Raw genomic sequence first — 24,066 nt, forward strand, 5'->3', positions numbered from 1 at the left:
GAATACACCCTACATGGACGTTAATACACCCTTCACTAAACTAACACATAGACATGAATACACCCTACATAGACATTAATACACCCTTCACTGAACTAACACATAGACATGAATACACCCTTCACTGAACTAACACATAGACATGAATACACCCTTCACTGAACTAACACATAGACATGAATACACCCTACATATACATTAATACACCCTTCACTAAATTAGCATATAGACATGAATACACCCTACATGGACATGAATACACCCTTCACTAAACTAGCATATAGACATGAATACACCCTACATAGACATTAATACACCCTTCACTAAACTAACACATAGACATGAATACACCCTACATAGACATTAATACACCCTTCACTAAACTAACACATAGCCTCAGAGGCATAGACATGAATACACCCTTCACTGAACTAACACATAGACATGAATACACCCTTCACTGAACTAACACATAGACATGAATACACCCTTCACTGAACTAACACATAGACATGAATACACCCTTCACTAAACTAACACATAGACATGAATACACCCTTCACTAAACTAACACATATACATGAATACACCCTTCACTGAACTAACACATAGACATGAATACACCCTACATAGACATTAATACACCCTTCACTAAACTAACACATAGACATGAATACACCCTTCACTAAACTAACACATAGACATGAATACACCCTTCACTAAACTAACATTTAGCCTCAGAGGCATAGACATGAATAAACCCTACATAGACATGAATACACCCTACATAGACATGAATAAACCATACAAAGACATGAATAAACCATACATAGACATGAATAAACCCTACACTAAACTAACACATAGCCTCAAAGGCATAGACATGAATAAACCTTACATAGGCATGAATAAACCTTACATAGGCATGAATAAACGCTACATAGACATTTATTTGGGATATAGATTAATTTGAGCCAGTTTGCTACAGCAGGAAAATAATCCTGCGGCAACAGGAAATGTGAATTATAATCAAATCAAATTTTATTGGTCACACACACATATTTAGCAGATGTTATTGAGGGTGTAGTGAAATGATTATTATGTGGATTCCAACAAATTTACATTTTTGTAAGGGTTGATACATTTTTCATAAGGGTCCGAAATACATTTTTCTTAAGGGTCAAGTCTGACATTTCAAAGTGGAAATTACAAACTTTAGAAGCCTTTTTAAACCTCAAATTCACTAAATATTTTTAAATGTCCTGCATTTCAGGAAAGTTATCCTGCAACAGTGTGATCAAATGAAGATCCTACTCTCAGACTCTAAGGGCATAGAGATAATTGAATGCTGAGTATTTGTGCTCATAGTGTCAGACACTATTTTGAAAGGCAGACAGACTTAATCTGTAGGCTGGCAGACGTGGACTGGGCCCAAATGGCACCCTACTCCCTACATAGTGCACTACTTTTAACCAGAGACCTATGGGCCCTGGCCTGCAGTAGTGCACTATATAGGGAATAAGGTGCCATTTGGGACACAAGTAGTACTCCTGTGGGTCCTGGTTGGCAGAGCATGGCATTACCCTACTGGACATTTCACATACCATTAATACTCACCGTTTTGTATTTTAATGTGTTAAGAATGGGATTTCAATGTAATTCCACAGGTTGAGTTCCAAATGGCACCCTATTCCCTATGGGCCCTGGTGAAAAGTAGGGCACTTAATAGGGATAGGTTGCCATTTGGGACACAACAACAGTCCCCCTCTTTACCTGTCCCATCGGCCTGGGACACATCTGTCCCTTTGCTCCTCTGTCTCTCTGTCCCTTTGCTCCACTGTCCCTCTGTCTCTGTCCCTTTGCTCCTCTGTCTCTCTGTCTCTGTCCCTCTGCTCCTCTGTCTCTCTGTCCCTCTGCCTGGCTCCATCCCTGCTCTGTGTCCTGACTCTCAGATCCTGTCATTTCCTTCCAGACAGGACTGACTTCTTCTCCATAGTAATGACATGTCCTTCCAGACAGGACTGACTTCTTCTCCATAGTAATGACATGTCCTTCCAGACAGGACTGACTTCTTCTCCATAGTAATGACATGTCCTTCCAGACAGGACTGACTTCTTCTCCATAGTAATGACATGTCCTTCCAGACAGGACTGACTTCTTCTCCATAGTAATGACATGTCCTTCCAGACAGGACTGACTTCTTCTCCATAGTAATGTATGTTTTCTTTTTCCTCCTTCTTCAGGGGAAATGGTGATCGCCCCTCCCACATCGGCTCAGCTGAGATACGGTAAGAGAGGAAGAAAACAAAGAGAGAGATGTCTTTGAAACAGTGGAGAACGCTGGAGGATTCATATATGAAACAGTGGAGAACGCTGGAGGATTCATATATGAAACAGTGGAGAACGCTGGAGGATTCATATATGAAACAGTGGAGAACGCTGGAGGATTCATATATGAAACAGTGGAGAACGCTGGAGGATTCATATATGAAACAGTGGAGAACGCTGGAGGATTCATATATGAAACAGTGGAGAACGCTGGAGGATTCATATATGAAACAGTGGAGAAAGCTGGAGGATTCATATATGAAACAGTGGAGAACGCTGGAGGATTCATATATGAAACAGTGGAGAACGCTGGAGGATTCATATATGAAACAGTGGAGAACGCTGGAGGATTCATATATGAAACAGTGGAGAACGCTGGAGGATTCATATATGAAACAGTGGAGAAAGCTGGAGGATTCATATATGAAACAGTGGAGAACGCTGGAGGATACATATATGAAACAGTGGAGAACGCTGGAGGATTCATATATGAAACAGTGGAGAACGCTGGAGGATTCATATATGAAACAGTGGAGAACGCTGGAGGATTCATATATGAAACAGTGGAGAACGCTGGAGGATACATATATGAAACAGTGGAGAACGCTGGAGGATTCATATATGAAACAGTGGAGAACGCTGGAGGATACATATATGAAACAGTGGAGAACGCTGGAGGATTCATATATGAAACAGTGGAGAACGCTGGAGGATTCATATATGAAACAGTGGAGAACGCTGGAGGATTTATATATGAAACAGTGGAGAACGCTGGAGGATTTATATATGAAACAGTGGAGAACGCTGGAGGATTCATATATGAAACAGTGGAGAACGCTGGAGGATTCATATATGAAACAGTGGAGAACGCTGGAGGATTCATATATGAAACAGTGGAGAACGCTGGAGGATTCATATATGAAACAGTGGAGAACGCTGGAGGATTCATATATGAAACAGTGGAGAACGCTGGAGGATTCATATATGAAACAGTGGAGAACGCTGGAGGATTCATATATGAAACAGTGGAGAACGCTGGAGGATTCATATATGAAACAGTGGAGAACGCTGGAGGATTCATATATGAAACAGTGGAGAACGCTGGAGGATTCATATATGAAACAGTGGAGAAAGCTGGAGGATTCATATATGAAACAGTGGAGAACGCTGGAGGATTCATATATGAAACAGTGGAGAACGCTGGAGGATTCATATATGAAACAGTGGAGAACGCTGGAGGATTCATATATGAAACAGTGGAGAACGCTGGAGGATTCATATATGAAACAGTGGAGAACGCTGGAGGATTCATATATGAAACAGTGGAGAACGCTGGAGGATTCATATATGAAACAGTGGAGAACGCTGGAGGATTCATATATGAAACAGTGGAGAAAGCTGGAGGATTCATATATGAAACAGTGGAGAACGCTGGAGGATTCATATATGAAACAGTGGAGAACGCTGGAGGATTCATATATGAAACAGTGGAGAATGCTGGAGGATTCATATATGAAACAGTGGAGAACGCTGGAGGATTCATATATGAAACAGTGGAGAACGCTGGAGGATTCATATATGAAACAGTGGAGTCTCATCACTTTTGGCCAGATTTGTTTCCTCCCTGTCACTGTGCTCACAGACACATTCCCAGCCCACATATTCCACCAGGGCTGAACTGATGACTAGCATGCAGGATACCCGGGTTGATGACTAGAGGGGAAAAGAATTCCACATTGATGGCCAATAGGGTTAGAATGAGTTCATTCAGGTTCAAGACAGATTCCTTTGCTTTGATTAGTTGAATCAGAAGGCCAATGTTTTGCGACACCTCCCTATTTTGGTCTCGTACCAGAGAACATTTGGCCAGAAGTAGAACTGACTACAGTGGGCTGTGTTATGTAGAATTCACTTTTCTCCCCGTTTGTAACTGCCAATGTTCATCCAGGTTCACTGTGTCTCATCACTTCTTCAAGTTTCCAGTACATGTGTGGGATGTTAAATGGTATGTTGTGTGTGTTCTTCCTTTGCAGTTCTTCTACACAATGCCATTCCTTTTGTAGGATTTGGTTTTCTGGACAATGCCATCATGATTGTAGCTGTAAGTTACACCACTTTATCAAATGAATATCATGTTTAGATCTGTGTCGCTGTGGTAGCCCTCTATCCATACTGGTATTACAGTAATGCTGGATAGATTCTACAGTAATATGCTGTAGCCCTCTATCCATACTAGTATTACAGTAATGGTAGATAGATTCTACAGTAATATGCGGTAGCCCTCTATCCATACTAGTATTACAGTAATGCTAGATATATTATACAGTAATTTGCTGTAGCCCTCTATCCATACTAGTATTACAGTAATGCTAGATAGATTCTACAGTAATATGTGGTAGATCTCTATCCATACTAGTATTACAGTAATACTAGATAGATTCTACAGTAATATGCTGTAGCCCTCTATCCATGCTAGTATTACAGTAATGCTAGATAGATTCTACAGTAATATGTGGTAGATCTCTATCCATACTAGTATTATAGTCATACTAGATAGATTATACAGTAAAATGCTGTAGCCCTCTAGCCATACTGGTATTACAGTAATGCTAGATAGATTCTACAGTAATATGTGGTAGATCTCTATCCATACTAGTATTATAGTCATACTAGATAGATTCTACAGTAATATGCTGTAGCCCTCTCTCCATACTAGTATTACAGTAATGTTAGATAGAGTCTGCAATAATATGTGGTAGATCTCTATCCATACTAGTATTACAGTAATATTAGATAGATTCTACAGTAATATGTGGTAGAGATCTGTTTCATTAAGATTGAAGTGAGAATCTGGTATCTGTCATTTACTGTAACTAGAGAGTTTGTCAATTCTATTTTATCTTTTCAAAATGTTGACATTCATTTTTTGCCACTTAGCAGACTTTTATCCATATCTAACTCATTTAACCTCATTCAAATACTTTCATTCTGAGGGACACAAATAACTCATTGAAGTTGAATACAAAAGCTTAGCTTTCAGCGGTGGTTTTTCATTACAGCATGAAACACATACTATATAAACATATATCAGGTGTTTGGTTTCCCCACATGGCCTTAACAAATAACAACAGAGTATTGATGATGGTGTCTGTGTGTTTCGTTTTTAGGGCACGCAGATTGAGTTGTCCATAGGTGTGATCCTTGGGATTTCAACCATGGCAGGTATGTCGAAACCAGAAATAATCTGTGAGTCCCTTATGGGACCATGTTCCCTATGTAGTTCACTATATGGGGAATAGGGTGCCATTTGGGATGCAGACTATATACTTTGTAATGTTTTTTGTATATTTATAGTGCCTAGTGAAAGTCTACTCGCCCCTTGCACAGTTTTAAGATGACATTTCAAAAGGGATTACATTTCAAAAGGGATTACATTTCAAAAGGGATTACATTTAAAAAGGGATTACATTTAAAAAGGGATTACATTTAAAAAGGGATTACATTTGATTTTTTCCCCTACAGGTCTACACAACCTACTCCATATTTTCAAAGTGAAAAAAAGTTACGGAAAATGTTCAAAATTAGTTAAAAAAATTACCTGAAGACGTCTTGATTGCGTATGTCTTCACCCCCCAGAGGTAATACTTGGTGGAAGCACCTTTGGCAGCCATTACAGCGATGAATCATTTTTTATAATATTCTACCAACACTTAGCGCAACATACAGAGCATTAGGAAAATATTCAGACCCCTTGACTTTTTCCACATTTTGTTACGTTACAGCCTTATTCTAAAACAGTACTCCATAATGACAAAGCAAAAACATGTTTTTATAAATTTGAGCAAATTTATAGAAAATAAAAAAGTTAAATATCACATTTACTTAAGTATTCAGACCCTTTACTTAGTACTTTGTTGAAGCACCTTTGGCAGCGATTACAGCCTCGAGTCTTCTTGGGTATGACACTACAAGCTTGGCACACCTGTATTTGGGGAGTTTCTCCCATTCTTCTCTGCAGATCCTCTCAAGCTCTGTCAGGTTGGATGGGGAGTGTCGCTGCACAGCTATTTTCATCTCTCCAGAGATGTTTGATCGGGTTCAAGTCCGGGCTCTGGCTGGGCCACTCAAGGACATTCAGAGACTTGTCTCGAAGCCACTCCTGCGTTGTCTTTGCTGTGTGCTTAGGGTTGTTGTCCTGTTGGAAGATGAACCGTCACCCCCAGTCTGAGGTCCTGAGTGCTCTGGAGCAGGTTTTCATCAAGGATCTCGCTGTACTTTGCTCTGTTCATATTTCCCTTGATTGTGACTGGTCTCTCAGTCCTTGCCGCTGAAAAACATCACCACAACATGATGCTGCCACCACCATGCTTCACCGTAGTGATGGTGCCAGGTTTCCTCCAGACGTGACGCTTGGCATTCAGGCCAAAGAGTTGAATCTTGGTTTCATTAGACCAGAGAATCTTGTTTCTCATGGTCTGAGAGTCTTTTGGTGTCTTTTGGCAAACTCCAAGCAGGCTGTCGTGCATTTTACTGAGGAGTGGCTTCCGTCTGGCCACTCTACCATAAAGTCCTGATTAGTGGAGTGCTGCAGAGATGGTTGTCCTTCTGGAAGATTGTCCCATCTCCACAGAGGAACACTGGAGCTCTGTCAGAGTGACCATCGGGATCGCTCAGTTTGGCCGGGCGGCCAGCTCTCAGAAGAGTCTTGGTGGTTCCAAACTTCTTCCATTTAAGAATGATGGAGGCCGCTATGTTCTTGGGGACCTTCAATGCTGCAGAAATGTTTTGGTACCCTTCCCCAGATCTGTGCCTCAACACAATTCTGTCTTGGAGCTCTACGGACAATTCCTTCGACCTCATGGCTTGGTTTTTGCTCTGACATGCACTGTCAACTATGGGACCTTATATTGACAGGTGTGTGTCTTTCCAAATCATGTCCAATCAATTGAATTTACCACAGGTGGACTCCAATCAAGTTGTAGAAACACCTCAAGGATGATCAATGGAAACAGGATGCACCTGAACTCAATTTCGAGTCTAATAGCAAAAGGTCTGAATACTGATGTAAATAAGGTATTTCAGCTTTTTACTTTGAATAAATTAGCTTTGTCATTATGGGATATTGTGTGTAAATTGATGAGTAAAAAAACAAGGCTGTAACGTAACAAAGTGTGGAAAAAGTCAAGGGGTCTGAATACTTTCCGAATACACTGTATGTCCATTGTTTTTGTAAAAATTGCTCAAGCTCAGTAAATTTGGTTGGCAATCATTGATGGACAGCAATATTCTAACCGTGTCTCTGATTTTCAAGCAAATTTAAGTCAGGACTGAGACTGGACCACTCAGGAACAATCAACACCTATTGGAAAGCAACTCTGGTGTGTCTTTGGCATTAAAATGTCTGTTATTGTCATGCAAAAATACTTAAACTAACTTTTTTCTCTTTTTATATTTATTTTGCTCCTGACAAACTCCCCAGTCCCTGCTGGTGAGAAGCATACCCATAACATGATGCTGCCACCACATTACTTGAAAATACAGAGAATTTCACTCTGTGTTGTACTGCATTGGATTTGACCCAAACATGTAGTTTTAAATTTTGTCCAAAAAGTTTACATCTTTGCCATGGTGTCTTGTAGTATTACTTAACACCCTTGTTGTAATCAGAATGGGTGATCTGGAGTGGATTATTTAACACAGGCATCCTTCTTTTCACTTTGTCCTTACAGGCCAGTAATGTTGTTTGCAATGTTGTTGATCCCTTTTTGTATTGTCAAATATTGTGGTGGCAGAATCCTGTTATGGGTATTCTTGTCACCGGCAGGGACTGGGGAGTTTGTCAGGATCAAAATAAATATGAAAGGGACAAAGCCCAGGAAAAAAGTTAGAGGAAAACCTGCCTCAATCTTCTGAAAACCTAACCCCCCCCCCCCCCCCCCCCCGTATATAGCCTCGCTATTGCTATCTAACTGCTGCTCTAATTATTTATTACTTTTATTTCATACTTTTTTAATTTTACATTTTCTTAAAACTGCACTGTTGGTTAGGGCCTGTAAGTAAGCATTTCACTGTAAGGTGAATCTACACTTGTTGTATTCGGCGCATGTGACAAATAACATTTGATTTGATTTGCACACCTTAAATTGACTCGTAAAGCAATTATTGTGTTTCTTTGGCATAAAAAAAAACACCAGAATGTCTTTCCAAGAGGTGTTGAGTGTTCCTGAATAGTCCAGTCTCAGTCTTGACTTAAATCCGATTCAAAATCTGGTTTGAATATTGCTGTCCGTCATTGATTCCCACCAAATTTACTGAGCTTGAAACAATTTTGACAAACACAATGGATATATGTTGCCCTAAGAGTTGTACAAGGTTGGTTGAATCTTATCCACATTGATTCACAGCTGTAATGGCTGCCACAAGTGATTCCACCCAGTATTCATATGTCTTCATACTCTGGGGGAGTGAAGACATGTGCAATCAATTATCCTCATTTTCAATTTCTTAGTAAATCCATTTTTATTTTATTTTTTATTATTTCTCTATGAAAATGTGGAATGGGTTGTGTAGATCAATAGGGTTAAACATCTAATTTTATCTCTTTAGATGTAATTTTAAAGCAGGAAATGTGAAGGCTGTGCAAGGGGTTATGTAGACGTTCACTAGAGACCATCTCAATACATTACATTTCCATCTGAATGTAACTTGGCAATAGCCAATTTAATCCTACACTCAATTTCTAATTAAAGCCTTGGGTTGCCTCCAAAATGGCACCCTATCCCCTATGTAGTGCACTACTTATGACCCACAGGAGGTTGGTGGCACCTTAATTGGGGAGGACGGGGCTCGTGGTAATGACTGGTGGGGAATGAGTGGAAAGGTATCAAATACATCAAACACATGGATTGATGCCATTCCATTTACGCCATTCCAGACATTATTATGAGCCGTTCTCCCCTCAGCAGACTCCACTGTAATATGACCATAAGTAATCAGTAATATCAGTAATCCACCATATATAAATTAACTCTGACCCTAGGAGGTCCGGAGCCTGCTGCACACATCTGGTGTCCCAGGTCTAAATCAGGCCCTGATTACAGGGGAACAATGACTGGTGTCCCAGGTCTAAATCAGGCCCTGATTACAGGGGAACAATGACTGGTGTCCCAGGTCTAAATCAGTCCCTGATTACAGGGGAACAATGACTGGTGTCCCAGGTCTAAATCAGGCCCTGATTACAGGGGAACAATGACTGGTGTCCCAGGTCTAAATCAGTCCCTGATTACAGGGGAACAATGACTGGTGTCCCAGGTCTAAATCAGTCCCTGATTACAGGGGAACAATGACTGGTGTCCCAGGTCTAAATCAGTCCCTGATTACAGGGGAACAATGACTGGGGTCCCAGGTCTAAATCAGGCCATGATTACAGGGGAACAATGACTGGTGTCCCAGGTCTAAATCAGTCCCTGATTACAGGGGAACAATGACTGGTGTCCCAGGTCTAAATCAGGCCCTGATTACAGGGGAACAATGACTGGTGTCCCAGGTCTAAATCAGGCCCTGATTACAGGGGAACAATGACTGGTGTCCCAGGTCTAAATCAGTCCCTGATTACAGGGGAACAATGACTGGTGTCCCAGGTCTAAATCAGTCCCTGATTACAGGGGAACAATGACTGGTGTCCCAGGTCTAAATCAGTCTCTGATTAGAGGGCAACAATGAAAACCTGCAGTGGAACTGACTTGGAGGAACAGAGTTGAGTTTGAGGGATATAGGGAATAGGGAGCAATTTGAGACATGCATTCTCTCAGTTTGTCCCCTGGTCTGGCTAACTGTCAGAACCTGAAGAGAGAGACAGATAGAGGATGATGAGTTGTCCCCTGGTCTGGCTAACTGCCAGAACCTGAAGAGAGGGACAGATAGAGGATGATGAGTTGTCCCCTGGTCTGACTAACTGCCAGAACCTGAAGAGGGACAGATAGCGGATGATGAGTTGTCCCCTGGTCTGACTAACTGCCAGAACCTGAAGAGAGGGACAGATAGGGGCTGATGATTATTCATGTGTATGGTAATATTCCTCTTCAGTCGTCTGAATGACTACAGCGATATCCTAGCCATTCACTTTAGGACAAGAGGTGATCATTTGCATTTTAACAGAAAGATTCTGCCTTCTTGAAACCAAACGACAGAGAGACGGTGCATCCCAAATGGCACCCTGTTCCCTATACAGTGCACTGCTTTTGACCAGGACCCATAGGGTAGTGTACTATATAGGGAATTGGGTACCATTTGGGACTCATCCATAGCCTAGCTAGCTACCGTACCATAATACATCAGAGGTAAATGAGACTGTAACAGAGGAGAACATATCAGAGATAAATGAGACTTTAACAGAGGAGAACATATCAGAGATAAATTAGACTTTAACAGAGGAGAACATATCAGAGATTAATGAGACTTTAACAGAGGAGAACATATCAGAGATAAATTAGACTTTAACAGAGGAGAACATATCAGAGATAAATGAGACTTTAACAGAGGAGAACATATCAGAGATAAATGAGACTGTAACAGAGGAGAACATATCAGAGATAAATGAGACTTTAACAGAGGAGAACATATCAGAGATAAATTAGACTTTAACAGAGGAGAACATATCAGAGATAACTGAGACTTTAACAGAGGAGAACATCAGGTTGTCAGATAGAGGATGGGGATAATTCACTCTCCATACACAATATTACAGGGGAACAATGACTGGTGTCCCAGGTCTAAATCAGTCCCTGATTACAGGGGAACAATGACTGGTGTCCCAGGTCTAAATCAGGCCATGATTAGAGGGCAACAATGGAAAACATGCAGTGGAACTGACTTGGAGGAACAGAGTTGAGTTTGAGGGATATAGGGAATAGGGAGCGATTTGAGACATGCATTCTCTCAGTTTGTCCCCTGGTCTGGCTAACTGCCAGAACCTGAAGAGAGGGACAGATAGAGGATGATGAGTTGTCCCCTGGTCTGGCTAACTGCCAGAACCTGAAGAGAGGGACAGATAGAGGATGATGAGTTGTCCCCTGGTCTGGCTAACTGCCAGAACCTGAAGAGGGACAGATAGGGGATGATGAGTTGTCCCCTGGTCTGGCTAACTGCCAGAACCTGAAGAGGGACAGATAGGGGATGATGAGTTGTCCCCTGGTCTGGCTAACTGCCAGAACCTGAAGAGAGGGACAGATAGGGGCTGATGATTATTCATGTGTATGGTAATATTCCTCTTCAGTCGTCTGAATGACTACAGCGATATCCTAACCATTCACTTTAGGACAAGAGGTGATCATTTGCATTTTAACAGAAAGATTCTGCCTTCTTGAAACCAAACGACAGAGAGACAGTGCATCCCAAATGGCACCCTGTTCCCTATACAGTGCACTGCTTTTGACCAGGACCCATAGGGTAGTGTACTATATAGGGAATTGGGTACCATTTGGGACTCATCCATAGCCTAGCTAGCTACCGTACCATAATACATCAGAGGTAAATGAGACTTTAACAGAGGAGAACATATCAGAGATAAATGAGACTGTAACAGAGGAGAACATATCAGAGATAAATGAGACTTTAACAGAGGAGAACATATCAGAGATTAATGAGACTTTAACAGAGGAGAACATATCAGAGATAAATGAGACTTTAACAGAGGAGAACATATCAGAGATAAATGAGACTGTAACAGAGGAGAACATATCAGAGATAAATGAGACTTTAACAGAGGAGAACATATCAGAGATAAATTAGACTTTAACAGAGGAGAACATATCAGAGATAACTGAGACTTTAACAGAGGAGAACATCAGGTTGTCAGATAGAGGATGGGGATAATTCACTCTCCATACAGAATATTACAGGGGAACAATGACTGGTGTCCCAGGTCTAAATCAGGCCCTGATTACAGGGGAACAATGACTGGTGTCCCAGGTCTAAATCAGGCCATGATTAGAGGGCAACAATGGAAAACATGCAGTGGAACTGACTTGGAGGACCCGAGTTGAGTTTGAGGGATATAGGGAATAGGGAGCCATTTGAGACACGTGTTCTCTCAGTTTGTCCCCTGGTCTGGCTAACTGCCAGAACCTGTAGAGAGAGACAGATAGCGGATGATGAGTTGTCCCCTGGTCTGGCTAACTGCCAGAACCTGAAGAGAGGGACAGATAGAGGATGATGAGTTGTCCCCTGGTCTGGCTAACTGCCAGAACCTGAAGAGAGAGACAGATAGAGGATGATGAGTTGTCCCCTGGTCTGGCTAACTGCTAGAACCTGAAGAGAGAGACAGATAGAGGATGATGAGTTGTCCCCTGGTCTGACTAACTGCCAGAACCTGAAGAGAGGGACAGATAGAGGATGATGAGTTGTCCCCTGGTCTGGCTAACTGCCAGAACCTGAAGAGAGAGACAGATAGGGGCTGATGATTATTCATGTGTATGGTAATATTCCTCTTCAGTCGTCTGAATGACTACAGCGATATCCTAGCCATTCACTTTAGGACAAGAGGTGATCATTTGCATTTTAACAGAAAGATTCAGCCTTCTTGAAACCAAACGACAGAGAGACGGTGCATCCCAAATGGCACCCTGTTCCCTATACAGTGCACTGCTTTTGACCAGGACCCATAGGGTAGTGTACTATATAGGGAATTGGGTACCATTTGGGACTCATCCATAGCCTAGCTAGCTATCGTACCATAATACATCAGAGATAAATGAGACTTTAACAGAGGAGAACATATCAGAGGTAAATGAGACTTTAACAGAGGAGAACATATCAGAGATAAATGAGACTTTAACAGAGGAGAACATATCAGAGATAAATGAGACTTTAACAGAGGAGAACATATCAGAGATAAATGAGACTTTAACAGAGGAGAACATATCAGAGATAAATGAGACTTTAACAGAGGAGAACATCAGGTTGTCAGATAGAGGATGGGGATAATTCACTCTCCATACAGAATATAATGACAAAATGATTTTATTCTGTGTCCCTCTCCCTTCCCTTTCTCTGGCCTTGGGGAGAGGGGAGGAGAGGGGAGAGAAGGAGAGGAGAGGAGGGGGGAGGTGGAGGTGAGGGGAGAGAGGAAGAGATGAAAGGAGGGTGGAGTTGGAGATAAGGGGAGATGGGAGGAGAAAGGAAGGGAGGAGAGGGGAGGTGGAGGTAAGGGGAGAGGAGAGGAGGGGGGAGGTGGAGGTAAGGGGAGATGGGAGGAGAAGAGAGGAGAGGAGGGGAGAGAGGAAGAGAGGAGAGGAGGGGGGAGGTGGAGGTAAGGGGAGATGGGAGGAGAAGAGAGGAGAGGATGGGAGAAAGGAAGAGAGGAGAGGAGGGGGGAGGTGGAGGTGAGGGGAGATGGGAGGAGAAAGGAGGAGAGGAGGGGGGAGGTGGAGGTGAGGGGAGGAGAGGAGAGGAGGGGGGAGGTGGAGGTAAGGGGAGATGGGAGGAGAAAGGAAGAGAGGAGAGGAGGGGGGAGGTGGAGGTGAGGGGAGGAGAGGAGAGGAGGGGGGAGGTGGAGGTAAGGGGAGATGGGAGGAGAGGAGAGGAGGGGAGGGGAGAGGAGAGGAGGGGGGAGGAGGAGGTAAGGGGAGATGGGAGGAGAGGAGAGGAGGGGAGAGAGGAAGAGAGGAGAGGAGGGGGGAGGTGGAGGTAAGGGGAGATGGGAGGAGAGGAGGGGAGAGAGGAAGAGATGGGAGAGTGGTAGAACCACCAACTGTTATTGAACCAGATATCAGCACCATATAAACTGTTATTGAACCAGATATCAGCACCATATAAACTGTTATTGAACCAGATATCAGCACCACATAAACTGTTATTGAACCAGATATCAGCACCACATAAACTGTTATTGAACCAGATATCAGCACCATATAAACTGTTATTGAACCAGATATCAGCACCACATAAACTGTTATTGAACCAGATATCAGCACCATATAAACTGTTATTGAACCAGATATCAGCACCACATAAACTGTTATTGAACCAGATATCAGCACCACATAAACTGTTATTGAACCAGATATCAGCACCACATAAACTGTTATTGAACCAGATATCAGCACCATATAAACTGTTATTGAACCAGATATCAGCACCATATAAACTGTTATTGAACCAGATATCAGCACCATATAAACTGTTATTGAACCAGATATCAGCACCATATAAACTGTTATTGAACCAGATATCAGCACCATATAAACTGTTATTGAACCAGATATCAGCACCATATAAACTGTTATTGAACCAGATATCAGCACCATATAAACTGTTATTGAACCAGATATCAGCACCACATAAACTGTTATTGAACCAGATATCAGCACCACATAAACTGTTATTGAACCAGATATCAGCACCATATAAACTGTTATTGAACCAGATATCAGCACCACATAAACTGTTATTGAACCAGATATCAGCACCACATAAACTGTTTTCTGCAGAACCTGTAATATGGGCTGATATGAAGTCCATGAGACTAGCTGAGGGAAATACACACACACACACACACACACACACACACACACACACACACACACACACACACACACACACAGCTCTGTCAGCGGATTTCTTCAATCTCTTCCCATTTGTGAGCCCTGATGGAATTTGGGATGGGTACCAGCAGCAAACGAAGCTATTGACTCTGTGGAAACTGGAAACGTCTGTCAGACTGTCAGTCTATTGAATCCTGGGGTAGTTGAGGACTGCAGCATCACCTATGGCTGGCCTATGTTATGGGATAACAACATATTGAATCCTGGGGTAGTTGAGGACTGCAGTATCACCTATGGCTGGCCTATGTTATGGGATAACAACATATTGAATCCTGGGGTAGTTGAGGACTGCAGCATCACCTATGGCTGGCCTATGTTATGGGATAACAACATATTGAATCCTGGGGTAGTTGAGGACTGCAGCATCACCTATGGCTGGCCTATGTTATGGGATAACAACATACGTATTGTGATTGAGAGAATACCTAACAGAAAGCAATCTCCTTTTTTCCCTTAGATAAATTCATCTGAGCAGGAAACCTTTTGTTCTCTTGATTTTGGTTAACAAATCAAAGTTTATTTGTCACGTGCGCTGAATACAACAGGTGTAGACCTTACAGTGAAATGCTTCCTTACAGGCTCTAACCAATAGTGCAAAAAAGGTATTAGGTGAACAATAGGTAGGTAAAGAAATAAAAACAACAGTAAAAAGACAGGCTATATACAGTAGCGAGGCTATATACAGTAGCGAGACTATATACAGTAGCGAGACTATATACAGTAGCTAGGCTATATACAGTAGCGAGGCTATATACAGTAGCGAGGCTATATACAGTAGCGAGGCTATATACAGTAGCTAGGCTAAACAAGTAGCGAGGCTATAAAAGTAGCGAGACTATATAAAGTAGCGAGGCTATATACAGTAGCGAGGCTATAAAAGTAGCGAGGCTATATACAGTAGCGAGGCTATATACAGTAGCGAGACTATATACAGTAGCGAGACTATATAAAGTAGCGAGGCTATATACAGTAGCGAGGCTATATACAGTAGCGAGGCTATATACAGACACCAGTTAGCCAGGCTGATTGAGGTAGTATGTACATGTAGATGTGGTTACAGTTACAGCACATTAGCATTTCACTGGGCCATTTACTATTTTTTACCATAGTTACAATGAATTCTGATACAGTATAGTATTCCATGTGGAATAAATGAATTCACATACAGTATAGTATTCCATGTGGAGTAAATGAATTCAGATACAGTATAGTATTCCATGTGGAGTAAATGAATTCAGATACAGTATAATATTCCATGTGGAGTAAATTAATTCAGATACAGTATAGTATTCCATGTGGAGTAAATTAATTCAGATACAGTATAGTATTCCATGTGGAGGAAATGAATTCAGATACAGTATAATATTCCATGTGGAAGAAATGAATTCAGATACAGTATAGTATTCCATGTGGAGGAAATGAATTCAGATACAGTATAGTATTCCATGTGGAGGAAATTAATTCAGATACAGTATAGTATTCCATGTGGAGGAAATTAATTCAGATACAGTATTCCATGTAGAGGTGTGTCTGCTGGTCATATAGCTCTGCTGTATAATAGACTGTGAAGCCTCTCCCACTGAGATACTGCAGGGATATTTTAGGGAACAGTAGAAAGACAAGGCTGTGATGTTCTGGACCCAGAGCTCTACTATAACTAACAGCAGGCTGGACCCAGAGCTCTACTATAACTAACAGCAGGCTGGACCCAGAGCTCTACTATAACTAACAGCAGGCTGGACCCAGAGCTCTACTATAACTAACAGCAGGCTGGACCCAGAGCTCTACTATAACTAACAGCAGGCTGGACCCAGAGCTCTACTATAACTAACAGCAGGCTGGACCCAGAGCTCTATTTTAACTAACATGACCCAGAGCTCTACTATAACTAACAGGGTCCAGAGCTCTACTATAACTAACAGCAGGCTGGACCCAGAGCTCTACTGTAACTAACAGCAGGCTGGACCCAGAGCTCTACTATAACTAACAGCAGGCTGGACCCAGAGCTCTACTATAACTAACAGCAGGCTGGACCCAGAGCTCTACTATAACTAACAGCAGGCTGGACCCAGAGCTCTACTATAACTAACAGCAGGCTGGACCCAGAGCTCTACTATAACTAACAGCAGGCTGGACCCAGAGCTCTACTATAACTAACAGCAGGCTGGACCCAGAGCTCTACTATAACTAACAGCAGGCAGGACCCAGAGCTCTACTATAACTAACAGCAGGCTGGACCCAGAGCTCTACTATAACTAACAGCAGGCTGGACCCAGAGCTCTACTATAACTAACATGACCCAGAGCTCTACTATAACTAACATGACCCAGAGCTCTACTATAACTAACAGCAGGCTGGACCCAGAGCTCTACTATAACTAACAGCAGGCTGGACCCAGAGCTCTACTATAACTAACAGCAGGCTGGACCCAGAGCTCTACTATAACTAACAGCAGGCTGGACCCAGAGCTCTACTATAACTAACAGCAGGCTGGACCCAGAGCTCTATTTTAACTAACATGACCCAGAGCTCTACTATAACTAACAGGGTCCAGAGCTCTACTATAACTAACAGCAGGCTGGACCCAGAGCTCTACTGTAACTAACAGCAGGCTGGACCCAGAGCTCTACTATAACTAACAGCAGGCTGGACCCAGAGCTCTACTATAACTAACAGCAGGCTGGACCCAGAGCTCTACTATAACTAACAGCAGGCTGGACCCAGAGCTCTACTATAACTAACAGCAGGCTGGGCCCAGAGCTCTACTATAACTAACAGGGTCCAGAGCTCTACGTGTCAGCTGATCTGAGGAGAGGGAAATGGACGTGTCAGCTGATCTGAGGGGAGGGAAATGGACGTGTCAGCTGATCTGAGGAGAGGGAAATGGACGTGTCAGCTGATCTGAGGGGAGGGAAATGGACGTGTCAGCTGATCTGAGGAGAGGGAAATGGACGTGTCAGCTGATCTGAGGAGAGGGAAATGGACGTGTCAGCTGATCTGAGGGGAGGGAAATGGACGTGTCAGCTGATCTGAGGGGAGGGAAATGGACGTGTCAGCTGATCTGAGGGGAGGGAAATGGACGTGTCAGCTGATCTGAGGAGAGGGAAATGGACGTGTCAGCTGATCTGAGGGGAGGGAAATGGACGTGTCAGCTGATCTGAGGGGAGGGAAATGGACGTGTCAGCTGATCTGAGGAGAGGGAAATGGACGTGTCAGCTGATCTGAGGGGAGGGAAATGGACGTGTCAGCTGATCTGATGGGAGGGAAATGGACGTGTCAGCTGATCTGAGGGGAGGGAAATGGACGTGTCAGCTGATCTGAGGAGAGGGAAGTGGACGTGTCAGCTGATCTGAGGAGAGGGAAATGGACGTGTCAGCTGATCTGAGGAGAGGGAAATGGACGTGTCAGCTGATCTGAGGAGAGAAGAAATTGATCGAATTTCACTGAACACAGTGTTTCTTCACCCACTGTTATGAAAGTACCAGAGGGGGTAAAGGAGGAGAATATCACTAGTTTTACCGTCTGTCTGTAATCGTATTTCCTCACTGCTGTGTTTCTGAAATAAGCCTGCTGTGTTTCTAACAGTTAGAGTCTAACTGTACAGTACCGTTAGACTCTCTTAGATGTTTGTCTAACTGTTAGACAAACATCTAAGAGAGTCTAACGGTACTGTACATACCGTACAAAAACTACACCAGAGAAACAAAATGCTGAAGTAAGATTTTTGGGAGTTCTGAGTGTCTACAGGGGATTCTAAATTGGATAATGAATCATGTCTTCAGCTTTTATTGACAAATGAAGTGGAATCATCAGTCAAATCCAAGCTGAAGTTGAAGGCTTTATATTTAAACTCCAGCTGGTCATGTAACCTATTGTACTTCTCACTATGAAATTGTTCAATATGATGGATGTGGTTTTAGACTTTTATTAGGCTCTGATCTTGTTAAATATGTCTAGTACACATTCTCTCCTTCTCTCTTTGGATGGCTGCCTAAAACCTGCAGAAGCACTGCTACAGTACTGCTACAGCCTGGGCTGCATCCCAAATAGCACCCTATTCCTTATGTATTGCACTACCCTATGGGCCCTGGTTATAAGTAGTGCACTATACAGGGAATAGGGTGCCATTTGGGACAGAACCCTGAGGCTGAAATAACAGCTGACCTTGAAACAGTTGTAATTACATTGGTCCTGCTCTCTCTCTCCTCTAATAACGATTCACTATCTTCACAATTAGTTTTAGATTCAGACTACTGTAACTGCACTCTTAGATAAAAGGGATCCAAATGTGTTCTTCGACTGTCCCCATAGGCAAACCATATTTGGTTACAGGTAGAAACCTGGTTCCACATAGAACTATTTTGGGTTCCATATAGAACCTTCTGTATAAAGGGTACTACATGGAACTCAAAACATGTCTACATGGAACCAAAAGGGTTCTGCCTGGAACCAAAAAAGGTTCTCCTATGGGGACAGCTGAAGAAACCTTTTAGGTTCTAGATCCTTTTTTGGTTCTTAATCTTCAACGCCGCAATTTTGTTATGGGCCGTTCTAATTTGACATTCAGTGATTATTTTGTGTTTGATATAGAAATACATAGATTGATGTGTTAACAGGGGAATATGTTACCATTAAACAGACCCCTGTCCCTCACAGCCTACATGACTCCTGAACGACCCCGCGTTGCCATGACATTCAGACCAATGATTGTTTCAGACTAACGTCAGTCACAGTAAAACACATCAGTCCTGTGGGCTATGATTCTGTCTCTCTCAGGCTCTGGAGAGACAGAAGTGTGCATAAACTGTTTTCAGCATCAAACTAGCAGAAAGAGCAGATTAAATCCATTAACAAACCAGCTGTTCGGTAATTCACATTTAGCTCTGTCCCATCTCATTTACCATGATTTTCTCTCTGTATTAGTTCAGGTGCATTCTGTCTAATGATGAGTCAGAGACACAGCCTGCTGTCAAATGATGAGTCAGAGACACAGCCTGCTGTCTAATGATGAGTCAGAGACACAGCTGCTGTCTAATGATGAGTCAGAGACACAGCTACTGTCTAATGATGAGTCAGAGATACAGCCTGCTGTCTAATGATGAGTCAGAGACACAGCCTGCTGTCTAACGATGAGTCAGAGACACAGCCTGCTGTCTAATGATGAGTCAGAGACACAGCTACTGTGTAATGATGAGTCAGAGACACAGCCTGCTGTCTAATGATGAGTCAGAGACACAGCCTGCTGTCTAATGATGAGTCAGAGACACAGCCTGCTGTCTAATGATGAGTCAGAGACACAGCCTGCTGTCTAATGATGAGTCAGAGACACAGCCTGCTGTCTAATGATGAGTCAGAGACACAGCCTGCTGTCTAATGATGAGTCAGAGACACAGCCTGCTGTCTAATGATGAGTCAGAGACACAGCCTGCTGTCTAATGATGAGTCAGACACACAGCCTGCTGTCTAATGATGAGTCAGACACAGCCTGCTGTCTAATGATGAGTCAGACACAGCCTGCTGTCTAACGATGAGTCAGACACAGCCTGCTGTCTAACGATGAGTCAGAGACACAGCCTGCTGTCTAACGATGAGTCAGAGACACAGCCTGCTGTCTAACGATGAGTCAGAGACACAGCCTGCTGTCTAATGATGAGTCAGAGACACAGCCTGCTGTCTAATGATGAGTCAGAGACACAGCTGCTGTCTAATGATGAGTCAGAGACACAGCCTGCTGTCTAATGATGAGTCAGAGACACAGCCTGCTGTCTAATGATGAGTCAGAGACACAGCTACTGTGTAATGATGAGTCAGAGACACAGCTACTGTCTAATGATGAGTCAGAGACACAGCCTGCCGTCTAATGATGAGTCAGAGACACAGCCTGCCGTCTAATGATGAGTCAGAGACACAGCCTGCCGTCTAATGATGAGTCAGAGACACAGCCTGCCGTCTAATGATGAGTCAGAGACACAGCCTGCCGTCTAATGATGAGTCAGAGACACAGCCTGCCGTCTAATGATGAGTCAGAGACACAGCCTGCCGTCTAATGATGAGTCAGAGACACAGCCTGCCGTCTAATGATGAGTCAGAGACACAGCCTGCCGTCTAATGATGAGTCAGAGACACAGCCTGCCGTCTAATGATGAGTCAGAGACACAGCCTGCCGTCTAATGATGAGTCAGAGACACAGCCTGCCGTCTAATGATGAGTCAGAGACACAGCCTGCCGTCTAATGATGAGTCAGAGACACAGCCTGCCGTCTAATGATGAGTCAGAGACACAGCCTGCCGTCTAATGATGAGTCAGAGACACAGCCTGCCGTCTAATGATGAGTCAGAGACACAGCCTGCCGTCTAATGATGAGTCAGAGACACAGCCTGCCGTCTAATGATGAGTCAGAGACACAGCCTGCCGTCTAATGATGAGTCAGAGACACAGCCTACTGTCTAATGATGAGTCAGAGACACAGCCTGCCGTCTAATGATGAGTCAGAGACACAGCCTGCTGTCTAATGATGAGTCAGAGACACAGCCTGCTGTCTAATGATGAGTCAGACACAGCCTGCTGTCTAATGATGAATCAGACACAGCCTGCTGTCTAACGATGAGTCAGAGACACAGCCTGCTGTCTAACGATGAGTCAGAGACACAGCCTGCTGTCTAATGATGAGTCAGAGACACAGCCTGCTGTCTAATGATGAGTCAGAGACACAGCCTGCTGTCTAATGATGAGTCAGAGACACAGCTGCTGTCTAATGATGAGTCAGAGACACAGCTACTGTCTAATGATGAGTCAGAGACACAGCTACTGTCTAATGATGAGTCAGAGATACAGCCTGCTGTCTAACGATGAGTCAGAGACACAGCCTGCTGTCTAATGATGAGTCAGAGACACAGCTACTGTGTAATGATGAGTCAGAGACACAGCTACTGTCTAATGATGAGTCAGAGACACAGCCTGCTGTCTAATGATGAGTCAGAGACACAGCCTGCTGTCTAATGATGAGTCAGAGACACAGCCTGCTGTCTAATGATGAGTCAGAGACACAGCCTGCTGTCTAATGATGAGTCAGAGACACAGCCTGCTGTCTAATGATGAATCAGAGACACAGCCTGCTGTCTAACGATGAGTCAGAGACACAGCCTGCTGTCTAATGATGAGTCAGAGATACAGCCTGCTGTCTAATGATGAGTCAGAGACACAGCCTGCTGTCTAATGATGAGTCAGAGATACAGCCTGCTGTGTAATGATGAGTCAGAGATACAGCCTGCTGTCTAACGATGAGTCAGAGACACAGCCTGCTGTCTAACGATGAGTCAGAGACACAGCCTGCTGTCTAATGATGAGTCAGAGACACAGCCTGCTGTCTAATTATGAGTCAGAGATACAGCCTGCTGTCTAACGATGAGTCAGAGATACAGCCTGCCGTCTAATGATGAGTCAGAGATACAGCCTACTGTCTAATGATGAGTCAGAGATACAGCCTGCTGTCTAACGATGAGTCAGAGATACAGCCTGCTGTCTAACGATGAGTCAGAGATACAGCCTGCTGTCTAATGATGAGTCAGAGACACAGCCTGCCATCTAATGATGAGTCAGAGACACAGCCTGCCGTCTAATGATGAGTCAGAGACACAGCCTACTGTCTAATGATGAGTCAGAGATACAGCCTGCCGTCTAATGATGAGTCAGAGATACAGCCTACTGTCTAATGATGAGTCAGAGATACAGCCTGCTGTCTAATGATGAGTCAGACACAGCCTGCTGTCTAACGATGAGTCAGACACAGCCTGCTGTCTAACGATGAGTCAGAGACACAGCCTGCTGTCTAACGATGAGTCAGAGACACAGCCTGCTGTCTAATGATGAGTCAGAGACACAGCCTGCTGTCTAATGATGAGTCAGAGACACAGCCTGCTGTCTAATGATGAGTCAGAGACACAGCTGCTGTCTAATGATGAGTCAGAGACACAGCTACTGTCTAATGATGAGTCAGAGACACAGCTACTGTCTAATGATGAGTCAGAGATACAGCCTGCTGTCTAACGATGAGTCAGAGACACAGCCTGCTGTCTAATGATGAGTCAGAGACACAGCTACTGTGTAATGATGAGTCAGAGACACAGCTACTGTCTAATGATGAGTCAGAGACACAGCCTGCTGTCTAATGATGAGTCAGAGACACAGCCTGCTGTCTAATGATGAGTCAGAGACACAGCCTGCTGTCTAATGATGAGTCAGAGACACAGCCTGCTGTCTAATGATGAATCAGAGACACAGCCTGCTGTCTAACGATGAGTCAGAGACACAGCCTGCTGTCTAATGATGAGTCAGAGATACAGCCTGCTGTCTAATGATGAGTCAGAGACACAGCCTGCTGTCTAATGATGAGTCAGAGATACAGCCTGCTGTGTAATGATGAGTCAGAGATACAGCCTGCTGTCTAACGATGAGTCAGAGACACAGCCTGCTGTCTAACGATGAGTCAGAGACACAGCCTGCTGTCTAATGATGAGTCAGAGACACAGCCTGCTGTCTAATTATGAGTCAGAGATACAGCCTGCTGTCTAACGATGAGTCAGAGATACAGCCTGCCGTCTAATGATGAGTCAGAGATACAGCCTACTGTCTAATGATGAGTCAGAGATACAGCCTGCTGTCTAACGATGAGTCAGAGATACAGCCTGCTGTCTAACGATGAGTCAGAGATACAGCCTGCTGTCTAATGATGAGTCAGAGACACAGCCTGCCATCTAATGATGAGTCAGAGACACAGCCTGCCGTCTAATGATGAGTCAGAGACACAGCCTACTGTCTAATGATGAGTCAGAGATACAGCCTGCCGTCTAATGATGAGTCAGAGATACAGCCTACTGTCTAATGATGAGTCAGAGATACAGCCTGCTGTCTAATGATGAGTCAGACACAGCCTGCTGTCTAATGATGAGTCAGAGACACAGCTACTGTCTAATGATGAGTCAGAGACACAGCCTGCTGTCTAATGATGAGTCAGAGACACAGCTACTGTCTAATGATGAGTCAGAGACACAGCCTGCCGTCTAATGATGAGTCAGAGATACAGCCTACTGTCTAATGATGAGTCAGAGACACAGCCTGCTGTCTAATGATGAGTCAG

At 43.5% G+C, this 24,066-nt stretch overlaps 1 protein-coding gene across 1 annotated transcript in view; it reads left to right on the forward strand.

Moving 5' to 3' along the window:
* The window catches only part of LOC115190903 (transmembrane protein 65), an 89,354-nt gene that overhangs the window by 45,968 nt on the left and 19,320 nt on the right, over window positions 1-24,066 (forward strand). The window contains exons 3-5 of the mRNA XM_029748934.1: window positions 2,244-2,288; window positions 4,362-4,429; window positions 5,496-5,550. Coding sequence (XP_029604794.1) covers window positions 2,244-2,288; window positions 4,362-4,429; window positions 5,496-5,550 — 168 coding nt within the window. The remainder of the gene's footprint in view (window positions 1-2,243; window positions 2,289-4,361; window positions 4,430-5,495; window positions 5,551-24,066) is intronic.

This window comes from Salmo trutta, unplaced genomic scaffold (assembly GCF_901001165.1).
Source record: "Salmo trutta unplaced genomic scaffold, fSalTru1.1, whole genome shotgun sequence".
Classification (NCBI taxonomy): Eukaryota; Metazoa; Chordata; class Actinopteri; order Salmoniformes; family Salmonidae; genus Salmo; species Salmo trutta.